Here is a 24,538-nt window from a genome sequence, read left to right as displayed (position 1 = left end):
ACATCTCTTCACTGAGGATCTGCCGGTATACCCGGAGCTAGTGAGGTTGTTCTTCAAAGCAACCTTACTTACACGAGGAGGCTCGAGGTCAAGGACATCCACTTAGACTTGTCCTCGGGAGCGGGGTCTTCCAGACTCAGATTCGCTTTTCCACCCGATCACTGGCTGAGATCTTGCGGGTTCCTTACTATCCACAGCAGTGTGTGTGGATACCTACGGGAGCAGATTTGGACAGCTATCTGATGCCGTATGAGCTACGCGAGATATGCTCCACACTATGGGATAGTCGTCGATGCTTCACTCCGTGGACCAGCGGACAGATGACAGATTCTGCACGGATTATCGGTCGCATAGTCGGCCGAAACATTATGCCGAAGGCCGGACATCACCATCGGGTCACAGTGATGGAGGCCTTAGTCATTTACCGCATCTACATGGGCTTCGAGATCAATCTCTCCTACATCATTCAGCAGGTCATGTTGGACTTGGTTCTGCGGCCTAGCATGCGGAACCTTTGCTATGGGAGGCTACTGACCTTGATCTTCAGGCATTTCGGGGTGAGTTTCGAGGATACACCAGTGGACACTGGTTCACAGGGATATGTCATCGGGACTCGGACCATTAGTCAGATGAGACTGCAGCAGATTGTGAGATCTCCTGGTCTGGAGGGTGAGGATGATGAGGAGACAGAGGATGAGGATCAGGAGTCAGAGGATGGAGGAGAGGATATCGGTCCTAATAGTGATGATCAGGCCAGAGACGATACAGAGATGCACGAGGCTGGGCCAGTGCATCACGAGTTTCCTTCATCACACTTCGAGGCAGGTGGCCCCTCTCATGCAGTTCCAGAGGCTTCGGATCTTGGGGCACGGATGAGATCGATGACTTCCATGCTAGAGAGGATGGAGGTCGGACAGGAGTAGATGTATGAGAGGATGGAGTCACGACGGGATAGGATAGAGCATCGGGTGACTCAGCTAGCGGAGGAGTTCGGAGCATACGAGAGATCGGAGGAGATCACCTAGATAGACTGTACCCTAGGGTTTTCATTTATGCATTTCAGATGTAATCGTTGTAAAAGCTTTTGAAATTAATGAAGTTCATTTTGTTTCACTTAATTATTGTATATTATGCACATTTCTTTTATTTGCATTAGTGACATTTGTTTAAGTATAATTATGGTATGTTATTCGAAAATGTTCTATTATGCTTCATAGGTTAAGTTTCTAATCCAAGTGTTCTATTATTCACTTCTAAGAGTAGAGGAGTCATTTCAGATTTATGACTCAGGAATGTTCCGTTATTGTCTTTTGTGGTTAGGATTTCCTCGAACCTTGGGCTCTGATACCAATCTGTCACATCTTCCCAGCCGGTACCCAATCTGGCATACCCGAGAGTGTGATCCACAGCCCGAAGAGCAGGTATCGAGTAATCAACCTCCCACATAAACAATAACATAATCATGAACAATAATAATCGATGTGCGAAAGATAAACCATTGATCCAAATAAGGAAAGAATGAATCATATATATAAATCAGAGTACTAAATATAATCAGAGTGTCTAAATCAAATAAGTAAAGTGAGGCGAAATCCCACTCTACAACCAGCGGAAATGTAGTTCTAGAAGAGAAGAAACATAATAGAATCTAATTCCAATAGCAGGTACAATAGGTAACTAAATTGTTCTCAATCTTATAGACAATATCCCTATAAGTATAAATCTCATAAATGGCACAAGGGCGCTTCCACTCTATGGTCGGACTAAGCATCGTACGGAGCATAACCACTCGCGGGATCTTCAATGTAATTGTCGTAACCGCAATCACTTTCCTGGAGATATGCCTCTTCTCCTTGCGCTTCTTCATACGAGCAGTCATGATACTCAGAACTTGTAGAGTAGTCTAACAAACATTGTACAAAAGGAATGAGTTTCAAAGAAACTCAGTAAAGCAGTTAAATCTATAATAACATAAATGGCAGGATTACAAAACAAACATAAATGCAATGTGGTATGAGACAAACAATGAATGTATGAATCTAACTCTATGTATGCTGGTCTCTAATGGCAGACATGCTTTAAGTCATAGTACCGTACTTCTTTAGGAAAGTCTCATTCACTCATCATCAGTTGGTAATGGGTCCTTCATCCCTCAGGACATTCCATGGCTGGGGTATAGGTCACCACTCTCTCACATCACCATTGCTCTAAGTACTGGAGCATGTCAGGGTTAAAGCCTAGCCAAATGCAAGTCTTCTACTCAGTTACATCAAGTCAGATCCAGATACGTCCATTCCTATCACTTGGCGATCCTTTCTGGTATCCTTCACACTAGAGTCCTCATAGTCCCTGACTACGGACTCATCAACCCTATTGGTCATCCACATATGGTAAACGGGAAGCTCTCACGTCCTCTCACGGGTTGGTTACAGGTCTTGAGTGCCCGTGAGCCCAAGTCTAATCATATGCAACCCTACCGATAAATGGCCCCCACAATGTGATTCCTGTCCTCTCACGGGTTGGTTACCGGTCTTGAGCGCCCACGAATCCCCATTGCTACCACGGGTCGTTCGGTCTCAATACCCCTCCGATTAGGGTCTGACATAACGGGACATCCTAGCCAAACACTACTAGACAGGTCCTAAATATGTCATCCAACGGTTTTAGGAAGGTGTCCAGAGGGCATCTCCGGAAACATCCCATAATATTCCTGTAGTAGTCCTAGGACAGAAGTGTCAAAAGGACACCTCTCCTTTCCGAACCATACTTAAGCATACACAAGCATCAATTCATAACATCACATATAGGGTAACTTCATATATGGAAAGAAATCAATAATTACAATCAACTTGTATATAACTGGTAAGTAAATCATACATGAGTCAATTTAATATAAACAAGTAATGTTACTGATATTAAGACAGTACCACAGTAGTATAACATTGTAAGAATCTAATTAAAGAAATAAATTAACAAGATTCAAATATAGAAACTAAGATATGCAATTTATGTTGTTAAGGAAGTAACCATCCTTACCTTTTATAACTTGCAAAGGAATCCTAAGAAATCAAGTAAGATCTTGACAAACTTGAGAAGAAGGTCCTAAACAAGTGTATACAACATATTAGGAAAGATCCCTAACAGAAAAGATATCAAAACATCCAAAACAGACCAAATCTGGAGTTGTTGTACTCATTGGTCGATTGGATTGGTCTACTGTCCCAGTCGACCAATCAGTCGACCAATGGAGACAGTGGCCTACAAAATCAGAGTTTTAAGAATAATGAACCGAATTTGGTGGTTCAAAAGGGTACTAAACAAGGGGTAAACTACATTGGTAGTATCCTAACATATAGAGGACCTCAAAACACTAATCGAATCAAGTTTTCAAGTTACAAATTAGGAAACAAAAAGTTACCATAATTAGATCAATCATGGTTCTTGAAGAGTTCAAGATACAAATCATAGACAAGAACAATAGGAGAATGAATCATTGATTTTGATAAAGATATCATGGAAGGCATACTTAGATCTTCAAGAAAATAGATCTAAGAACATAAATCTAAATAAGGAAACAAAACCTACCATAGATGTATCAGTCATGATTCTTGAAGAAAGCATGGTATGGTAGAAGACAAACAACTAGAGATTGATAGATCATGGGTCATGTAAAGAAAACACAACGATTGACTACTAACATGATCAATATAGTAGATCTAAGAAGATTAGAAATTAAATCAAAAGATGAACAAAGACAAGATCATGATTTGATCATGATTCCTTCAAAAGCTTGCAATGATCATGGTTAAGATCATCGCATTAGCCATTAATCCTTAGGAAGATCATGAGAGACAAGTTCAGAGATGTTTGCAATAGAGAATGCAGCATCTCCTCTACTGTCTCAACTCAAAAAGGAAAGAAAACAAGGATGAAGAAGAAGAAGAGAGTGTAAACATACCTTTTTGTGTAAGAACATGAGTTTTGACGAAGATCCGTCAAGATAAACACCAAGGACGCAAGGGAGATGACTTGCAGAGGTCTTTGGTTCGTTCCAAAGAGTTTGGAGGTAGAAAATACGAAGTAGACTCGAGATTGGACTTAAATAGAGCAAGCAAGACCTAATTACCAAAGACAGAACCCATTGGTCGACTGGATTGGTCGACTGGTCCAGTCGACCCATGAGTCGACCAATCAGTTCAGCAACCTCTAAACAGGGAATTGAAGGCCCAGATCAAATCCAAACCTAAAGGGGTTTTGCACACATACCAAGTGACTTACCTAATAGGTAGAAATGCCTTCAAACCATGATAGAGAGCACTCCAAGTCCATCAACTATTCTGATCTTCATCAAGATTCAGTTTCCATAAATAGAACCTCATCATCAACACTCATGGATTCAAAGCCAGACACCAAGTCCTCCACTGGGATGGCCCAAAGCTGACTTCTTGCTTTACTTCGGGTCACTGGACCTACAAATAACAAAGTTTCCGGGTCAAGGTTAGGGCTAGGTTTCACACTGGTCGACTGGACCAAGCTACCACCCAATCGACCAAGGCAGTTAGCAACTCCTTTTTTGCTCCGTTTCGACTCCTATCTCTTGGATTTACTTCTTATGACCTATACATGTTTTCTCAAGCTTGTTTAGGTGATTTTGGATCTGTCTCTGATCTCTTACTTGAAGATTATAAGTTCGGATAACGAGGTGAGTATTCCAACTCACAATATGCCTATTTACATGTTTTTATGTATTATAACATGAATGCATGATCTAGCTACTGATGTTTTATTTTCTTTACATAGTGATACTTCTGCAACTACAGTAGCATGTTCATATTGTTATTTACATTGGAATTGATGATATAGTATTGTGAATATGATTGGACTATGATGGGAATATGAATGTGAATGTGATTTGTATGGAATGATGTTATGATGTAAATGCCTAGGTTGTGGTTGTGGAATGGGGAATGCCCTTTCGGCGTTTCTGTCTTTGGACACTAGTGGAAGTGGTATGGGACGCTTTCCTATGGTGCCCCTTGACTCTTTCCATGACTATTGGTTGACATACCTAGAGCATATCTAGAAGTGTTTGGCTAGGAAACCCTTGTCATATCTGACCTCATCGGAAGGGGGATTGAGACCGAGTGACCCGTGGTAGCAATGGGGAGAAGTGGGCGCTCAAGACCAGTAACCAACCCTTGAGAGGACATGGATCACATTGTGGGGACCATTCATTGGTAGGGTTGCATGTAGTGGACTTGGGCTCGAGATTGCGAGATGCATGAGAGGACACAAGAGCTTCCCGTTTACTATGTGTGGATGACCAATAGGGTTAAGAGTCTACGTAGCCGGGAAGGAGATGGTGACTCTAGTGGGAAAGGTATCGGAAAGGTATCGGAAAGGATCGCGGGAAGCGAGGAATGGACGTATCTAACCCTAAGTAGATGACTTGTATTGGGCTAAGATTATCCTTGTACATGTGCCACTACTCAGACCAAACAGTGATGTGAGAGAGTGTTGACCAAAACCCTAGCCAAGGTTGTCCGTAAGGTTTAAGGACCTATTACCAACTTGTGAACAGAGTGAGACCTACTCAAAGGAGTATGGTGCTATGACTTAAAGCATGTCTGCCAATAGAGACTAACATACATACATAGAGTTAGAAGCATATTTGCATTTATTGTTTTATATCATTGCATAGATGTTTGTTAGTGAATGCATGTGAAAATGCTTATTGTGTTTGGATTACTTGCTAAGTTCTTTTGAGCTTACCCTTTGGGGTACTTGTTTTTAGATGACATTGCATGATCGGAAGAGAACTCGTGCCACAACACGGAGGACCTTTCCATACATGGTATAGCTTCGGAAGTCCTTGGACAAGGTGTTGATCAGCGAGGCAGCCAATGCACAGACTTGGACTACATTGATGGCTCCTATTGATGGTAGCCGGCATCGTCTTGTTCGCCGATGAGACCATGTGTTAGATGCTGATCTGAAGCTTCAAGAGCATAACCCAAAGGTGAAGAAGATGAAGATTGAAGAAGAAGAAGAGCCGGTGGAAGATGTTCATTAGATTTCTCTTTTCTTCAAGACTTTTCCTTTTACTTGTATTAGCTTAAAGCTTTGCTTTAGATCTCGATCTACCTTCGGCATATGTTTGTGGGGTATATTTTCTCTATACTCTACAGTTGTCTTTGATTGGTATCTTATTGTTCCACACTCTGATATTCATTTGTGATCTTTCTGAGATCATTTCTTGACTTTTATTAATAAATTACTTGAATATTATGATTTGTTCTTGCTTTTGATTATGTTATTGTGCTAAATGGATATGATCGTTCCTAAACTTGATCTTCGGGGCTATGGATCACACACTCGGGTATTCCAGATAGAGTACTGGTTGGGTGGATTTGACATCTCCACTCTTGGAAATCAGGTAAGGTTCAAGTTAATCAGGTAAGGTTCTTGACCTGTTGGATGCTTTATGCCAAACCTCATCACTAATTATTGCAGAGGTTTCACCAATTGCTTGAAACACTACAAAAGGTTCTCTAGGGAAACTAAAGGTTGGATGTGGGCCGACTAGAATCCCTTTTTCTCCTACTACTTGCCTCCCTGGGACTGCTTATGCTTCACTGTATAGATCTTTTTTATCTGAGAGTCACCATAGTGTGGTTATCTAATCCTGCACATGGTTTAGGTTTGTGGATCACTGTTAAACTCTGAAAACACCCCATTAAATCACTGGAATAACCTTTGGGTTACCTATACCTCACCTCAGTTGGCTCAAGGGTATTGCAATTCCTCAGTTGCGTTGTTTTACCTCTAAATGTTCTATATTTGTTTGTCATGGATAATCTCTCATTAAGAATGAATTCATCACCCATCAGGCATGTCATGGACCCTTATTTCTTCTTGCTCCTTATTTGAGAGTAACCTAAGAAGAAAACCCTTTGTTCTGGTAATGTTCCTTCCCCAAGTCTGACTTGAAAATTCTCATGTTCTACCGGATCATGCCCTGTGTGATCAGTGTTATACTCAAAACCTGCTTGATCTATGGTGCTAACTACTTATTTATTTAATTCTATACTTCCATGTCATAGTTTAGACGGCTCAGGATCAAATGCCCTTCAGGAATGAGAACAAGCTCATGGTTATGAGCGCTGATGTAACTGGGGGCCTCTAGTTGCACCAGTGCTCTTTCAAACCAAGTTTTCATTGACAGTGACATAAACCTTTCCTGCACTGACTATCGCTCCAAACTGAAGAGATGTTCACAAAATCCCAATCTTCCATATTATAGCTGGTCTACATGTTCTTCAGACTACCTTATGATACTTCTATAAAGAAATTACAGCGCCATTAGGTTTGAGATGGGCGAACCGGTCCATTGTGGAAGTGGACTAAAGTTTGGGATTGCTATTATAAATAACTATGATGGGGTCCCTCCAATCTCTCAAGTTCTTTTGTTCTCTTCTTTCTCCACAAGAAAGAGGTACGGTAGAAAAGACGAGGAGATTGGAGAAAGCTTTGTCATTCTGCAGATTTGGAGACTTCAACATACGTCTAGTGTAAGATATGCCTAATACTTTCTAAATATCATATCGTATTCTAGTTCTTGCATGGTTTATTATTGATTAAGATTTTGAGGAAAACCCTAGAATGTCTAATAGCAATACCCCGTCAACAGCACTACCCTAGCAAGATTGCTTTATTTTATTTTGGTGAAAAAGTTTGCCGTAACATCAGAAAACCATATTATAACAGCACATCAGCTTCCCCAAGCCAAAATGACTTGAAAACTTCCCTAAGCCCGGAAGAGTTCACCCTTCAATTACCTCAAAAGAAGGTGTGAAGGGGGGGGGGGGGGGGAAAGAAATTTGACCTTACCTTCCTTTTTTTTCCTTTTCCAATTTAGTGATCTAGTTTTGGTTTCAGCAATAGTTCAACAACACTGTACTATAGTTTGTGCTTCTGATATTTTCTTTTGCCATCATTTGGAGTTCATAATGGGAGAAGATAATAATAGGCCCTTTAAAGACAATTAATATCAACTCAAACAACTCCTTTCATTTGGGGATTTCTTTTTCTTCTACTTCTTTCGGTGGTTATCTAATTTCTATGAGACATAATTGACCGCATTGATCTTGGTAGCAACGCCACTTACGGAATTTAAAAAACCTCTAGGAGCATGAGTTTTATATTCTGCAAAACCTCATTCTTGCAAAAGGATGTATTCGACTGAATACGTCTAGCTGAAAACTGCAAGCAACAAACAACTGTTCTCTTTTAAAAATCTGGTTGTACAATTGAAGAACAAAAACTATAATGAAGCTGACACGTATTAAAGGAAACCAGAATAAATCATAATTTATCCTTAAAATATCATACTCAATAGCCTTTGACACATATCACAGAAGGGGAAGATAATCAAATCTTGAAATGGTGCTCAACCTTCTGTCTTTGTCCAGACTATTCCATTCTGATTTACCCAATGACAGACTTCGATTAAGCCAGGGCCAAAGCCCAACAATTCAAAAGCAAGATGGTTTGGGTTCCATGTTGATGTATCATAATGGCATGCCATGACAGCATGATTCACCTTCGTCTGTGCTTGTATATTAACTGCATATACTTTTACTTTTTTCAAAATGTGGCAAAAGTAGACTTGAAATAAAAATGGTTGACTATGACATATGATTGGTGGTTCTGAAAGGTTTCCATATATTACTTCCGTAGCTCCAATTGTGACATTCTCATAAGATCCTTCGATGCTTTCCGTGCTCCATATATGTACATGGTGCCCTAATTTCTCAACAGCAAAATCGATGAGATCCTCGGCAGAAGTTGCTCAAGTGCACTGCTCAACATGAATGCAACTTTTTTCACATATCTTGATGGTGTCTTGAATATACTTATCCATGATTGAATCATCCTCCACAGCAAAAGATTTCTTCAATTCCTTAATTTGAGCAATGGAAAATGGGATTTTTGAAGCCAAAGGGCGTGGCAAGAAGGACTTGAATGACATTGGGTCCCTAAGATCAGGTATAGACATGAAATTACCCTCTTTCACCATTGACTTTTGGAAAAATTGCAATCTTTCTTGGCTGGTAGTCAACGTTGGTGTCTCTTCTGGAAGCTTGTCATATATCATTTTGAGATTATTCCATTCAACTACTGGAGGAAGGGATTTGCCATACGTTCTCTTTCTCATCAGTTCATTTGTAGAACAAGCAACATTAGCCTGCATACAGAAAGATTCCAAGTGGAAGACCAATTCATTTTTCTCCATAAGTTTCATGAACATTACCATTTGATGGAGGCTTAAGGGGGAAGCCTTTGCAACAAACCATTGTGGAGGGTGTGAAAGGTCGATAAGCTCTTCCCAATATTCTATGATTGCATTTCCACCTAGAGAACCCTGCATTTTTATGTGGAAAACAACAATCAAATAAAAAATCAATTAGAAAGAAGCAATAGCCAATTTCAACAATTGATAGTTAAAATCTTCGCTTTTCTTACATTAAAGTATGTTACCATTAGAAGTCCAAGCAAAAGAGCGAGATGCATCACGATGAAGCTAAAAGAAAAAACGGAATGAGCCAGGTTGTGTTTTTGTGGGAATAAATTGGTTTTGAGTTAAAGGTGGTGACCCCCGGGGGGTTTATCTTTGAATTTATTAAGGGGAAATTTGGTAGTATCAAAAAAAAAAAAAAAAGGGAAGGATGGGCACTTTATGTGTTTATTTTTCAGAAGTGAGAAGGGCTGAAATAAAGGTACCATTTGTTTGTTGGAATAAAGATAGGGTGGAAAAAAAGGGTGAGTAAACGTTTGAAAAAAATATATTGATTTTTTCACTTTCAAAAGTGTGGTTTGTTTGATTCATGAGATAGGAAAGCTGGTAGAAAGCTTATTTGGTGAGGTGGTGTGCTAATTTTCTTGGCCTAGTTCTTTTTAAAATCCAACAAAATAGGTAAGATTTTGTCAAAAAATGTGGACAATAATAAAGACCGACCCACATTTAACATTTTTTCATAAAATTCATTTATTTCCTTTATTTCTCCCTTACCTCATTAAATATGGGGCTCATGTCTTTTTTTTTTTGTTTCCCATCCTTTTTTTCTCACACCATATTTACAAACAAGTGTAGTCTAATGGCTTCCATATGTAGAAAATGGAGATAAGTTTTATTGAAGTCCTTTAAATGATTTAAGTGGATTTTCTATTTATTCAATTCCTATTAGGCCCTAGAATTTTAAATACTAAAATTACCCCTTATTCAGGGTAATTCTCACAAGGAAGAATTTTGATTATGCTGCTAGTTTTTTTGTAAGCTAATTGCATACTCTAATTGCAGAGCATAAAACAAAGGTGCAAAAAATCTATTTTTCTAAACAATATAAGAGGGAATGATACATGATGGACACCCTAGCAGCATGATTAATTTAATTTCTTTCTCATAAAATCTGGTTTATTGCTTTCTTAAAAAAATTTATAGGTTTTTTTCTCTTTGCTGATACATATATTTTGGTGTCTGAGGTTCATCTGGGCTAGCTTACGCGCACCTTGATTGCATCCTCAAAAGGAGTTTTGTCGTCCGTAAAGATTTATGTAAAGCTTAACCATCATGGTAAACATAAAGTTTTAGCAAATTATGAACAAATATACCCAGCTTATGCCATCTTTCCTCTTCCTCACATGGAAAAGACCTCCCTTCCATACCTGCGCTTAACTTTGAGATTGATCTTTGCCATCAACTTATTGAAAGCGGGAGGCATAAACAAGCTTCTCCCATAAGGTAACTAGGAAGAGAACCATAGCCATAGTATTGTCCAATCCTATCATGACAGCTTACCCCACAATCAACAAAGCTATGGATAAGGAAAAATTATTTTCCAAATTAACATAAACTTATATTAGTTCCTCAGATTTCCTTATCAGAATCTGAAATGTTAGAAATTATCCAAAACAGAAACATCATTTTTTTGGGTAAATAAAAGAAGGGATGCAGTAGCGGCAATCTAGCGCCCCCCGCTACGTAATGTTCGGACTATTTATCGAGTACGACCTATGCAAGCATTAACCCGGTGTACTACCAGCATAAGCACTAAGCCCGTCAGCAGAACCCCATTAGAAGCCTAGTGAAGTCTAAAAGCCGGTAGCACTCATGCCCAAACCAAAGAACACATAATTGTCCAATGAAAGAAACAGAGGAGCAAATGAGATTCGAACATAGGTCATGAGGTTTACCAAACTAGTTGAGCTTGGGACCACTAGACCACCGTCTCTGACGGTAAACAAAAACATCAGTCAAGAAGTTAAATTATGTTATGATAAAATATTTTCTTTTCTTTTCTTTTTTATTTTGAGAACAATCTAAGCCATTCGTTTTCAAGGACAGAATTACATCCCATGTGACCGGTTATAGGTTTGGGGGAGAAAAAAAAAATGATTGGTTATAGGAACAATTCAAACTTCCTCTTTAAAAACTATTTGTTTGGGTCATGATTCTTAGAAGTAAACTAAGAATTGGTAAAGACAATTTAAGCATACAAAAACTTGGGTGAAAGAAAGATGCTTCAAAGGGTGATGAAAATCCTTTTCTGGAATTGAACGTCATGAAAAATTCTGATAAAGTTCAAAGTTCTTCAAGAGCTAAAAGTGAAAGATGCTCTCAAATTTTGTGAATATTATTACTTATTTTCTTATTGAAGTACGCTTTATGTAGGCTATTACAACCTAATTCTTACACTAAAAACAAGCTTGAGAAAATAAAGGTTTTAAAGATAAAAGGTTTGCTCATTGCACTCCTAAATTAAAGAAATGGATAGAATCAAATCAGTCATACAAAAATAAAATTTATTAAAAATAAAAAAAGCCTAAAAATCACTCTCGAATTCAGCTGCCAAATTACTCCTGTTCGAACCCACAAACCTTGTTTTTGCCTTGAGCTTTTGAAGAGACTCAGGTTTTGAGCCCTCAATATTGTCAAGATGGGAGATCGGTTTCCCCCGTTTCTTCCCTTCCTTTTTTTTTTTTTTAAAACCTTTTTTTTTTTTTTTTTTTTCTTTCTTTTCTCCCACTACTAAACAACAAATTTTTTTTTTTTTTCATTTTTTTTTTTTTTTTTTTTTTAATTTAAATATTAATTATTTATATTTATTTTTTTTTTTTTTTTTTTTTTTTTTTTTTTTTTTTTTTTTTTTTTTTTTTTTTTTTTTTTTTTTTAAATATTAAAAATTATTAAAATTGTAAGAATATTTCTATCCAAGATCGCATAGATCGACTAAAAACACCTTAGTATGATAATGACACAAGATGATGATGAGCATACCTTTCTATGGTTCTATTGGAGACGAAGCGCACGGAATATCTTCTTTATGTCTCCCATTAGGAACAAACTTGAGGTGGAAGTTGATTCTATGATCAACTTGATGTTGGATCTTCTCCTCTAGACTCCTCCCTATTCACTGGCTTGATGGTATATCCTTTCTGACTAAGCAGATGTGATTGTGATTATGATTAGGGTTTAGAGGAGGGACCTAGCATCCTTTATATAGGCAAATCCGTTAGATCGTCCATCAAGATCTAACGGTTCCTATTAGCCCACACTAGCCAGTCCATATAAGAGTTCTAGTAACCGTATATTACCCATATCAGACCAATAAGAAACCAAATCAAAGTGTAACACAATCAATGAAGCCCACCTTATGTGGAATATTCAATTAATATTCTAACATTCTCCCACTTGGGCTATATTGATTGTGACACAGTCGAGTAAAACAAAACATCTCCTTTGTTTTAAGAAAACATTTGAAAAAGATACATTGAAAACATTTTGACCTTTATGTGCACAACTTTATATTGGTCTGAGGATAATTCTAGAGCTCAATCCCTTCACATAGAGCCTTAAGTACCGAATCATGGCAGTGACTGCATCTTTTATGCAACACAGGACCATCCATGGTCACAAATACTCTTAACTTTACTGAAAATGGATGCAATATGGTAGTGTGGCAACTAATGACACTTTATAGAAATCCTCATGTATCATTCTGTTGTCAATCCAAATCTCTCACTTTATGGTTCCCACGAACCTGACTCAATGCCACGAGAGAATATACTTTATGATTCCCACGAACCTGTGACTCAATGCCACAAAAGAATATACTTTACGGTTCCTACGAACCTGTGACTCAATGCCACGAAAGCATGTACATTATGGTTCGAACCTGTGACTCAATGCCACAAAAATGAGATTATATGTACATTATGGTTCCCACGAACCTGTGTCATCTTTATAACTCGAGTTTTAACTTTATGTGTTACATGACACACCTTAAGGCTAATACATGAATGCCTTAGCTTTTGCTTAAAGTTAACACATACTTTAAGACTTTCATAACATGCAACATGATAATAATGTAAAGATTAATATGTCACCAAAGAACTTTATTGAATTCAAATAAATTATCAGTGCATACAAGAGACAAGTACAGATAGAATACCTTATTACACAATAGAGCAAAGTTCTCAAACTCCCACTAAACAACCGCATCTAAGGTTCCTCCTAAACCCATAGTTACCGCATGTCTATCAAAGACGTCTGGGCAGGGACCCTTAGTTAGGGGATCTATAACTATATTATTTGTACAAATATGCTCTACTGTGGTGTCACATTCTTTAACATTTTCTTTAATAGTCAAATACTTAATTTCCATGTGTTTAGACCCTGTGATACCCTTATTGTTGTTAACAAACAACACAACAAAATTGTTATCACAGTACAACTGGATAGATCTATCCAACAATAAAAAAATGTCAATTATCTAATGAGGTTCCTTAACCAAACAGCTTTTTCTTTAGTGGTCAAATACTCGACCATCATGTATTTAGACCCTATGATCACACATTTCTTGTTGTTAATAAACAACACAACTGAATTGTGATCATAGTACAACTGGATGGGTCTATCCAGAATGTTAAAATAGAACTGTCAATTATCTGATGAGATTCTTTAGTCAAACAATTTGAGTAATTGCCCTATAACATGTAGCAAACTCAACCTTTATGATGAAATAAGTAATTTTACCTTATTTTACACTTTTCACAATATTATCCCTCATGCCATCAAGGAAAACAACTTCAAGTAGACTTCTTATTATCCGGACAATTAGCAAGGTCAAATCTATATATATATACCTTAATGCTATAGGTCTAGAACAAGCTTGTAGATTATCTTATCATCAATTGTCCTCTTCAAGTATCTCAAGATAAGATACTTTCTTCAATTGTTCTCTCTCAGTATCCTTTATAGGACAACTGTAATAAGCTCAGTGTATCTCCCTTGAGAATCAAAACCATTCTCAAGTATGCAATCTAGCATACTGAACTTCTTTAAATATAAATTATATATGCCCTCTGAGAAAGATGCCTTACCAAGGTCTTTTATATCATAATTCTCAAATAACAATTGCTCGGTCTTTATGCAGTAGGCCAACGTCACTAATAGTGAGCAAAATATTATCAACATAAATAATGAGAAAGATAAAATTTCTCCCACTGACCTTGCCAATATATATATATATATATATATATTGATCTACAAGTTTCTCAACAAAATCGAATGAAGTCACAATATTATCAATCTTTAAACACCATAGTTGGAAGCTTACTTAAAACCACAAATTAAACTTCTTGAGTCTACACCAAGATGATTAAAATCATCAACCGCAAAATCCTTAGGGTCATCAACCGCAAAATCCTCAGGCTAAATGACATGAACTTCTTTATTAAGGTTTTCAATTAGAAAGGCAATCTTCACATCTATTTGGTATAACTCTAAAAGAGTCCTTAGAAGAGATAGGTGAGAAAATTTCACTAGTCAACTTCATCTTTATGAGTAAACTCTATAGTTGCTGATCGGTTTTAAACCTTACAATCTTTCTTCATGAATATTTATTAGTCTTATACACCCACTTAAAATAAATGGGTTTAAAGCCTTTGGGCAACTTAACAAGCTTCACAAACATCATATTGTCTTATCAACTATATCATATATCTCGTTGCACCCAATCACAAATCTAATTAAATACAACTTTTTAGTAACTGAGTAAACCATAATGCCAATGTTATATTCATGTTCATTATATCAAGTAGTCTGGGAACAAGCTACATTTCTTGGCTATATCAAACTCCAGAAAACTATTTAAGAATTCACAATTCTGTTGTCTTAACAATGATGGTAAAACAAGATCTGAGTAAGAAACAAATTAACAATGAAAAACTTTTATGTTCCAACTTCTACAATACTTGATTATTCAACCTTAGATTTGCAGAACAACTCAAACGCTAAAATGGTTTAAGTTAAATTTATGAATAATTTGTAATGGAAAAGGGAGTAAAAAAAGAACATATTTGGAAAGGAACATGATCAAGGATATAAGAGGCTGTTATCAGGGCTTCACCTTATAAAAAATAATTCAGACAAAATAGTTTTCATACCATACTGTTCACTATGTTCACAAATGTGTGATTAAGCCTTTCGGTTACACAATTTTGCTCGGGACTATCAAACATAGTGAACAGACCAACTATATCCGAATCTTCCGAGTATTTGGCGAATGGGCCCTTAAGCTGTCCAACATCCTCATATCAGCCATAATACTCTCCTCCCCGGTCAGATCTAACAATTTCTTAACTTCAGTCTAAAAAATTCTTGAAGATCTTAGAGATTTAGATTATTCTTTAATTGAATACAAAAACCATATTAAGAGTGGTCATCAACAAATAGTGGTCATCAACAAATATGATGAAATAATAATTTATACGCAAGGTGGCGGAATAAGGACCACTATCTAGACACCAGGACTGAATGGGACAAGAGAAAAACAAATCTTCAAACAAGAACCAAATAATCATAACTTTTATTTTTGCACTTAGTTAACCAGACCTTATACTCAATGCAACTTCTACTTACAACAATCATCTTTATTTATAAGGAAGTTTTCACAGGTCCCAAATTGTTAGTCTGACCGAACTCTTAGTCTTTACCCTGAACATTTTTATGAGTATTGATGCTCATAAGAACAAAGTTTCTTCTTGGAAAAAGATATTGGTCTTTATAATTCCAGACTCAGTAGAGGATGCAAAGGGCATTGATGGATAATAGCAATGGTAATAAAAGAAACATTAGAAATCATGAGTTTTATCTTAAAAAATAATCATCCTGATGAAATAATCCCTAACTCCTCCAAAACCATCACACCTTATGATAAAACTCTTACAGAAATATACTTATTTCAACACTAGATGAGACTTAGTATCTTTACGCTACTGCATTCAACAATTTCAAAACAGTGCATTCAGTGGGTAAACAATTCATCAAGTGTTCCTTGATGGACTTCTTAATGGGCAGTAAAAGAACATAACTACTTTTCACCTTTGCAAAAAATCAACTTTTGTTTTCTATACTCTTATGAGTCATATCCATCAGTTACACAGTAACAAAGAATGTGTGGTTAACAACACATCATCTACAATTTCTTGAAGTTTGACTTTATAAGAATCTCAATAACAATCATATCGTTATAGACAGAAAATGTGACTAACAGAAGAGCACACATATATCATCATGAAAACACCTTTGGACAGAATTCATGACATACAGTTGTGATACTCCCTCACTTTATTAGTACTTTAATATGTAACTTATTAGTACATCACTAGAAAGAGCACACATATATCATCATGAAAATACCTTTGGGCAGAATTCATGACATACAGTTGTGATACTCAATCACTTTATTATCACTTTAATATGTAACTTATAAGTACATCACTAGAAAGAGCACACATATATTAATATGAAAACACTTTTTGGCAGAATTCATGACATATAGTTGTGATACTCCATCACTTTATTAGCACTTTAATATGTAACTTATAAGTACATCGCTTTATTATCACAATGTGGGTAACATATAACTTATAAGTACATCACTTTAAAGAGTACACATATATCATTATGAAAACACTTTTTGGACAGAATTCATGACATACAGTTGCGATACTCCCTTATACGTCGGCGTCCATGAGAATATTCCAATCTTCGAAAATTTTACCACCTTTGGGTGTATAAACTTCTTAGATTAATCAACTCCCAACTAAATGTTGTACATGTCTCCCTCTTAATGCTATCACATAATTACCACCTTTGGGCGTATAAAAATACATTAACATCAAGAGACATCCCATTACTATATATGGCTGACATTCCATAAACCCAACCATGAATGCCACTTTGGCAGTCACTCACAATCAAGCTCATGAAATTCTCATATTGGGATATACTTTATGTTATCCACAAATAATGCTAATACATTGTTTGGAAGAAATCCAGATTACCAAAAGGCAATCGAAGCATGTATAAAATACATCATGTATTTATATAAAATTCCAAATTACCAAAAGGCAATCGAAGCATGTATAAAATACATCATACATTTAAAATTCCGGATTACCAAAAGGCAATCGAAGCATGTATAAAATACATCATACATTTGCATAAAATTCCGGATTACCAGAAGTAATCAAACCCTTTATAAGGCATGCATGATATATATTTTACAATTGTATAATATCATATAAAACATGCTCACAATACAAAGCCATTTGATAAAAAAAATCCATATTAAAAAATTCACCCAACGGTGAAGTTACATGTACAACATAAATATGTCATATCATGTTTCATACATATAGAAGTGGAATTTGGTCCTGAAAATAATTCCATTGTGTCCGGAAGGGTCCAAAACATAAATCCCCAAAAGAATGCTTTAAAGTTCCTTACGGTTTAGCCAAAAATAAAAAAATACTAAATAAATAGCATTCCAATTATCGGCTCAACCAAAACATGATATATAATATTTCACATATATAGGGGCAGAATTGGTCTTGAAAATGGTTCCATTGCGTTCGAAATGATCCAAAATATAAAACCCTAGAAGAACGCTTTAAAGTTCCTTCCGGTTTAGCCAGAAAAAAAAAAATACTAAATAAATAGCATTCCAATTATCGGCTCAACCAAAACATGATATATAATATTTCACATATATAGGGGTAGAATTGGGTCTTGAAAATGGTTCCATTGCGTTCGAAATGATCCAAAATTTAAATCCCCAAGTGAACGCTTTAAAATTCCTTATGGTTTGGTCAGAAAGTAAAAAATACTAAAAAGATAGTATTCTGGAATTTTCCCCTTTTTTTTTATTTTTTTTTTTTTAACCGGTTCGGCCAGCAATAAAAACGGTTTAAACAAAACAGAATCATATTCGATTGAACCGAATCGAACCGAAATCAAAATTGAAATTGAACCGTTAACTTGACCCAGCGAGTTGACTCGCGATACCCGCGGGTCGACTCGCTGAGTAAAAAAAAAACGAGTTGAATCAAAACCGGTCCAAACAGGAAAACGGTTCACCCGACCCAAACCAATTGGTCGAACCGTCGACTGGTCAACCGGGTCGACCCATTTGACCCGATAGGTTCCGATTCGAGTCACCCAGGCGGGTCATGGCCGGGTTGACCCGACCCGTTCAAAATGCCACGTCAGCACTATTATTTAAAAAATCCAGAAAAACATTGCCGGATTCCGGCGCTTCCGAAGTCCGATGATGACCCATAATATATCAATTTCTTCGTTTTTCCGAGATCTACGCCGTGGTGGTTTCAGATTTTCAAAATTCTTTCTAGAAAAAAGTTATTGACAAAAAACCCCACGGTTACGATGAAAAATCAGGAGAAAAAAAAATCACAAGTTTCATAGGTTCCATTCTAGAACCCTAAGTTCATCATTCAACAATCTTATGGGTCTTTAATCGATTCTATACAGGCTCTGATGCCACATGTAAGAATATTTCTATCCAAGATCGCATAGATCGACTAAAAACACCTTAGTATGATAATGACACAAGATGATGATGAGCATACCTTTCTATGGTTCTATTGGAGACGAAGCGCAGCGGAATATCTTCTTTATGTCTCCCATTAGGAACAAACTTGAGGTGGAAGTTGATTCTATGATCAACTTGATGTTGGATCTTCTCCTCTAGACTCCTCCCTATTCACTGGCTTGATGGTATATCCTTTCTGACTAAGCAGATGTGATTGTGATTATGATTAGGGTTTAAAGGAGGGACCTAGCATCCTTTATATAGGCAAATCCGTTAGATCGTCCATCAAGATCTAACGGTTCCTATTAGCCCACACTAGCCAGTCCATATAAGAGTTCTAGTAACCGTATATTACCCATATCAGACCAATAAGAAACCAAATCAAAGTGTAACACAATCAATGAAGCCCACCTTATGTGGAATATTCAATTAATATTCTAACAACTCAGGTTTTGAGCCCCCAAAATTGGCAAGAGGGGGGGGGGGGCCCCCGTTGGTTCCCTCCTTTTTTTTTTTTTTTTAAACCTTTTTTCTTCTTTTTTTTTTTTTCTTTGTGCCCCCCCTCTCTTCAAAAAAAAATTTTTTTTTTGGGGGTCATTGTTATTCTTCTTCACATAATTTGAGAGACGACCCTGATATATTAACCTTTCAATAGCTGCCTTTGAGTACTGTTGGCAATCATCTGGTGTAATGTCCATAGTCTTTTTGTAATCTGCAATATTTATTCATATTTCTCTCCTCAGGTTTGGAAATCATCTTTGTAGGCCATCTTAGGATATCTCAATTTTTGATTTACATCAGTATTTTTGACTGTCGGGCATCCAAGGGTGTGGTCTACTTGATCGGGAGATCTATGCCCCCAATTGGTTCAACCCCCGTTTCCATGATCAGCGCTCGGCCTCGCGGTCCTTGTACTTTCTCAGGATTCTTTTGCTCTTTTCTTATAGCTTTTGTTTCTCTGCAGTAGGCTTCTATGATTTTCGACACCTGCACTTGTTTTTGGCACTTCTGCACTAGTTCGGCATACTTTTGGCCGGGAATTCTGATGAAATCCCAAACATCGATTATTTTGACACATTTGCCCCTGTGTCGAGAATTGCCTCAATAAGGGTTATGTTGGCAATAGCGTCAATACATAACTTAGTCATCCATCAAATAGATGTAAAAACTGCTTTTCTAAATGGTGATTTAGAAGAGGAAATTTACATAAAACAACCAGAGGGTTATATTGTAAAAGGACAAGAGCAAAAAGTTTGCAAGCTTCGAAAATCCTTATATGGATTAAAGCAAGCGCCTAAGCAATGGCATGAAAAATTAGACAAGGCTCTAATCTCAAATGGCTTTATTATCAACAATGCCGAAAGGTGCTTATATAGCAAGTTTCACGGTGGTAAAGGCGTATTTACTCTATTATACGTGGATGATATGTTGATAATGGGGATGAGCTTGGCAATAGTGAATCAAACTAAGCATATTTTGATGTCTAATTTTGACACAAAAGACTTAGGAGAAGCTGATATGATTCTTGGGATCAAGATCATCAAGCAAGGGAATTGTATTTCACTATCAAAAGCTCGTTATGTGGAAAACATACTTACAAAGTATGGCTACTATGAACTTTCAACAGTCAAAACACCTTTTGAGGTGGGATGTCATTTGGAAAGGAACTTGGGTGAACCAGTGAACCAGAAAAGGTATGCACAAATCATTGGTTCAGTTTCATATCTTATGAATTGTACACGTCCAGATATTGCTCTTGCGGTAGGAAAGTTGAGTCAACATACTCAAAATCCAAGTAAAGAGCATTGGAGCGCAATTGATAGATTACTAAGGTACCTAAAAGGTACTATAGATTATAGTTTACACTATAGTGGAAAACCTACAGTTCTAGAAGGGTATTGCGATGCTAATTGGATTTCGGATACAAACGAATCCTTAGCCACTAGTGGGTATGTGTTTACACTAGCAGGCAGTGCAATATCTTGGAAGTCCACAAAGCAATCGTGTGGAACAGGTTCTACCATGGAAGCTGAGTTCATAGCTTTAGAAAAGGCAGGAACAGAAGCTGAATGGCTTAGAAATTTAATGGCGGATATACCATTATGGGAAAAACCGACGCCATCGGTATCACTACATTGTGATAACCAAGCGGCTATTCACGTAGCCAAGAATAAGGTGTACAATGGTAAAAGGAGGCATATATGCCTTAGACAATCTTGTGCGACAGTACATAGATGAAGGAATGATAGCTATCTATTATGTGAAGTCAGAAAGGAATCAAGCTGACATGTTCACAAAGGCTATGTCTGTCAAAAACTTGTGTATTGCATCTACAAGAATGGGGTTAATGCCTAATCCTCGGGTCACATGATGGATACCCTACCTATGTGAAGAGGCTAAATACCTGAATTAGGTTCAAGGGGTACAAACGAAGTCATGGGAAGACCGGTTCAGTACTACTATTTATAATTATTCCATTCTAGGGAGTAGATGAAGGTAATAGTACTACCACAAGGGTAAGGTAGAGCGAAGCTCTTAATTAGTCTAATCCCAAGGAATGTGGGGGTGTGTTAGTTGTGGTGCACATCAGAGACTAACCTAAGTGGATGTAGGTGGTTTGGCCGCCACTAATGAGAACTTATAGGCGAGTGCTCTAAACATTCATTAATCCAAGATAAGGGACATGGCCGGTTCAAAAGTCCAGTGTGTAATGTAAAAGGTAGCTCCAAAAGTCGACCTTTAGGACATGGATGATGGGGCGGTCAGCTACATTAATGAGGAAAGGTTCAAGGAGTCTGACTCTACCCGTACTCTGTAGCGCGACTCATTAGACCTAGTGTAGGTTCAAGTCCGAAAGACACCTACAACGATGTGTCCTTTAGTGTCTAATAAAGTCACAACACGAGTCCTTTTTTTTGCAATTTTGAAACTTGTGGGGGATTGTTATGTTTTTTATTAAAATCTATATTATCTATATATTAAGTTTCAAAATTAGTTTTTGCGTTTCTTTTATTTAATTGTTTTGTTTGTGTGTGGGACCCATGAGGTAAGGGTGGTAATGAGGCACCATGAGTAAAGAAGGCCCTTCATGACCTTGGTTATGAGGCTCTTCATGACATTGGTCATGGGTCTTAAAGGTCTTGATCATGGGTGATGAGGTGGACTTACTTGAATGGTGGAATTACTCAAATTCTAACTCTTGACCTTCATTTCTCATTTCAACTTCATGACCATTCATGGCCATTACCATGAGTGGGGGTTAAGGTCTTTGAATGGGTTAAAAGTCTATTCATTCCAAAGAAGTGAATATGAGTGTTGATACGGAATCTCGTTTGTCCTTCCCTGTCACGAACATGCAAGATACGAGCTCGACCGTGGGGGGTCGAGGTACATCTCCGACGAACAAGTCAGTACCAATAATATGATCTCAACTACTCAATGGGGAACTCAAGTAATTGATCACACAAAGTATGAATACCTACCTCATAGTGTTTACCTGAGGTGTTTATATAGAGTATGGTAATGGAGTTATATTCGGAATATGACTCTAATGAGAGTTACCATAGGAGAGTAACTCTTTGGGAGAGTTCTTTTACCTAACTGGAGCTCCTCTGTGGTTGTTGGTCGGTAGGACTCTAACCTTATGAGGTTTCTCATCCTGTTAGGTGAATGTCGTTGGTCAGTCCTACCATGAGCTGACTGGTCAAACTTTATTAAGTATTGAACCTGGTCAGATCGTGCAACTGCCGGTTCAGACCAGGGGATATAGAATGACCCTTTTAGTCATTAACATAAGCCCCCTAGTCCATTGTGGTCGAGAACTTTGTGATCGGCTCAAGGGAATATATTTTCTTTTTAGGGGTTGGTCGAACCGACCAATACCCTCTTTCTCAAAATCTGTAACGTCTCACTCATGAGTAGCCGTCAATTTCGCACGACTATCGAAACACGTCCTTCGAAGCTCGTGAGTGACTGACACGTGTCATAATTGTCGCTTCATCATAAATGCTTGTCATTATGATGAATTGATCCTTCATCTCCCACCGTCCACCTATGTAAGATCAGAGCCGTTGGATACAGGTATGACGAGTTGATGGAAAGACTTTTCATCTCCTAGTATCCATTTACGTGCTATCTTAGCCGTTAGATAAGGATATGTAGTGGTGGTAAGTTTCAACCGTTGATTTTGTACCCGTATCATCCCTTAGATTGGCATCTAAACCCTTATATATATGTATATCTTCCCTCGTTTTTTCTTTCTTCTGCATTTCATTTCGTCTCTGCAACAGTGAGTTTTCTCTTTGTTGAGGACTTACGATTTGTTGTGCTGTGCTTTCAAGCTTGTTGGTCTATCTTTGGGGGAGGAGTATCGTTCTTTTTCTTCTTCTTCTTCGTACAATCACCAACAAGTAAGTTCTTAGTGCTTTGCTTCCTTTTTCGTTTTCTGTTTCTAGTAGTTAGAATAGTGTTCGAAAAAACTTATTTGTTTGTGTTGTTTGCTTTTCTTTTTCCCTTCTTTTCATTTGTCTCTGGGTACGTTCCTCTGTCTTCTGTTTGTTTAGAAAAAATGGTAGTCCTGAAGAGAGGGTCAGCCTTAGAAAACTTTAGGAAAGATTTAGGAAAAGAACCTTCTAGTTCCTCATTGGGCGAACCAGAAGCCGAACATCCCATCAATCCCGGCCTCCATACCAGTGATCGGTCTGAAGATATTTTCGACGATCGCTCTGGTCGTGAGCCATCTAGTAATGATGGTGAAGAGACTGCTATAGATTCTCAATCTAGAACCGAACACCTTAGTGCCCGGGCTCGTTTCAAAGCCGAACGTAAGAAGTGGAAAGATAGCTTGACTCTTGAGGAATATAAGCTCGAGCAGGCCAAAGAGTTGACTCCCGATCATATAGACTATGATCCTTATTCCACAGGCCCTAACTTCCTTCCTTCCCAGATGTCCGAAGAAAGGTTGGATTATCTTAGGCATAAATATGAAATTCCTTCCGACCATATCCTTCGTGTGCCTACTCCTGAAGAGAGGGCCAATACTCCTCAGCCTGGGGAGTTTGCTTTGTACGAAGACGTCCTGAAGAGTGGCTTTCATTTACCTGTTCATCCTTTATTTAGGGAAATTATGTTACACTTCCGCATGTGTCCGGGAATGTTTGTACCCAACAGTTGGTGTAATGTAATCTGCTTTTGGGGCTTTTGTCAAGGAAGAAAGGTTAATGTCCGACCATCTCTTGCTCTGTTCCTTCATTTCTTTATGACAAAAAAGCAAGAGCAAGATGGGTGGTTCTACTTGTCAAAACAAACAGCCTCCCAATGTGGTTGGGATGGTAATTTTGTCGGGACAGGTACCCTCCCGTCTAACACCAGGGGGTGGCGCCCCAAGTATTTCTTTGTTCTTCCTCCTTCCAAGCCTTCCTTTCCTATATACTGGGTCCGAGGACCCATTCAGGGGTCAAATGATTTTCCTTTGCTTACTGGGGCCGAGGAGCGTGCTAGGGAGAAGATTTGCCATCTTCCTTCCGAGGATAAAAACATGTTTGCCGTTCATGGGTTCTGTCCGGAATACCCCAATATTCTGC

General features: G+C 37.7%; 1 protein-coding gene across 1 annotated transcript; it reads right to left on the bottom strand.

The window, feature by feature from the left end:
• Window positions 1-8,851: 8,851 nt before the first annotated feature.
• LOC149005639 (BURP domain-containing protein 16-like) lies at window positions 8,852-9,573 on the bottom strand. The gene is made up of 3 exons (XM_089135965.1): window positions 9,541-9,573; window positions 9,314-9,424; window positions 8,852-9,247 (listed from the first exon to the last, which is right to left on the bottom strand). The coding sequence occupies exons 1-3, from the start codon at window positions 9,571-9,573 to the stop codon at window positions 8,852-8,854; spliced, it is 540 nt and encodes a 179-aa protein (XP_088992091.1).
• Window positions 9,574-24,538: the final 14,965 nt, after the last annotated feature.

Source organism: Hakea prostrata, chromosome 9 (genome assembly GCF_041222555.1).
Source record: "Hakea prostrata isolate BN-2017 chromosome 9, UWA_Hpros_2, whole genome shotgun sequence".
In the NCBI taxonomy this organism is placed as follows: domain Eukaryota; kingdom Viridiplantae; phylum Streptophyta; class Magnoliopsida; order Proteales; family Proteaceae; genus Hakea; species Hakea prostrata.
The sequence above is the reverse complement of the archived record's forward strand: the minus strand, read 5'-3'. Positions and strand labels throughout refer to the sequence as shown.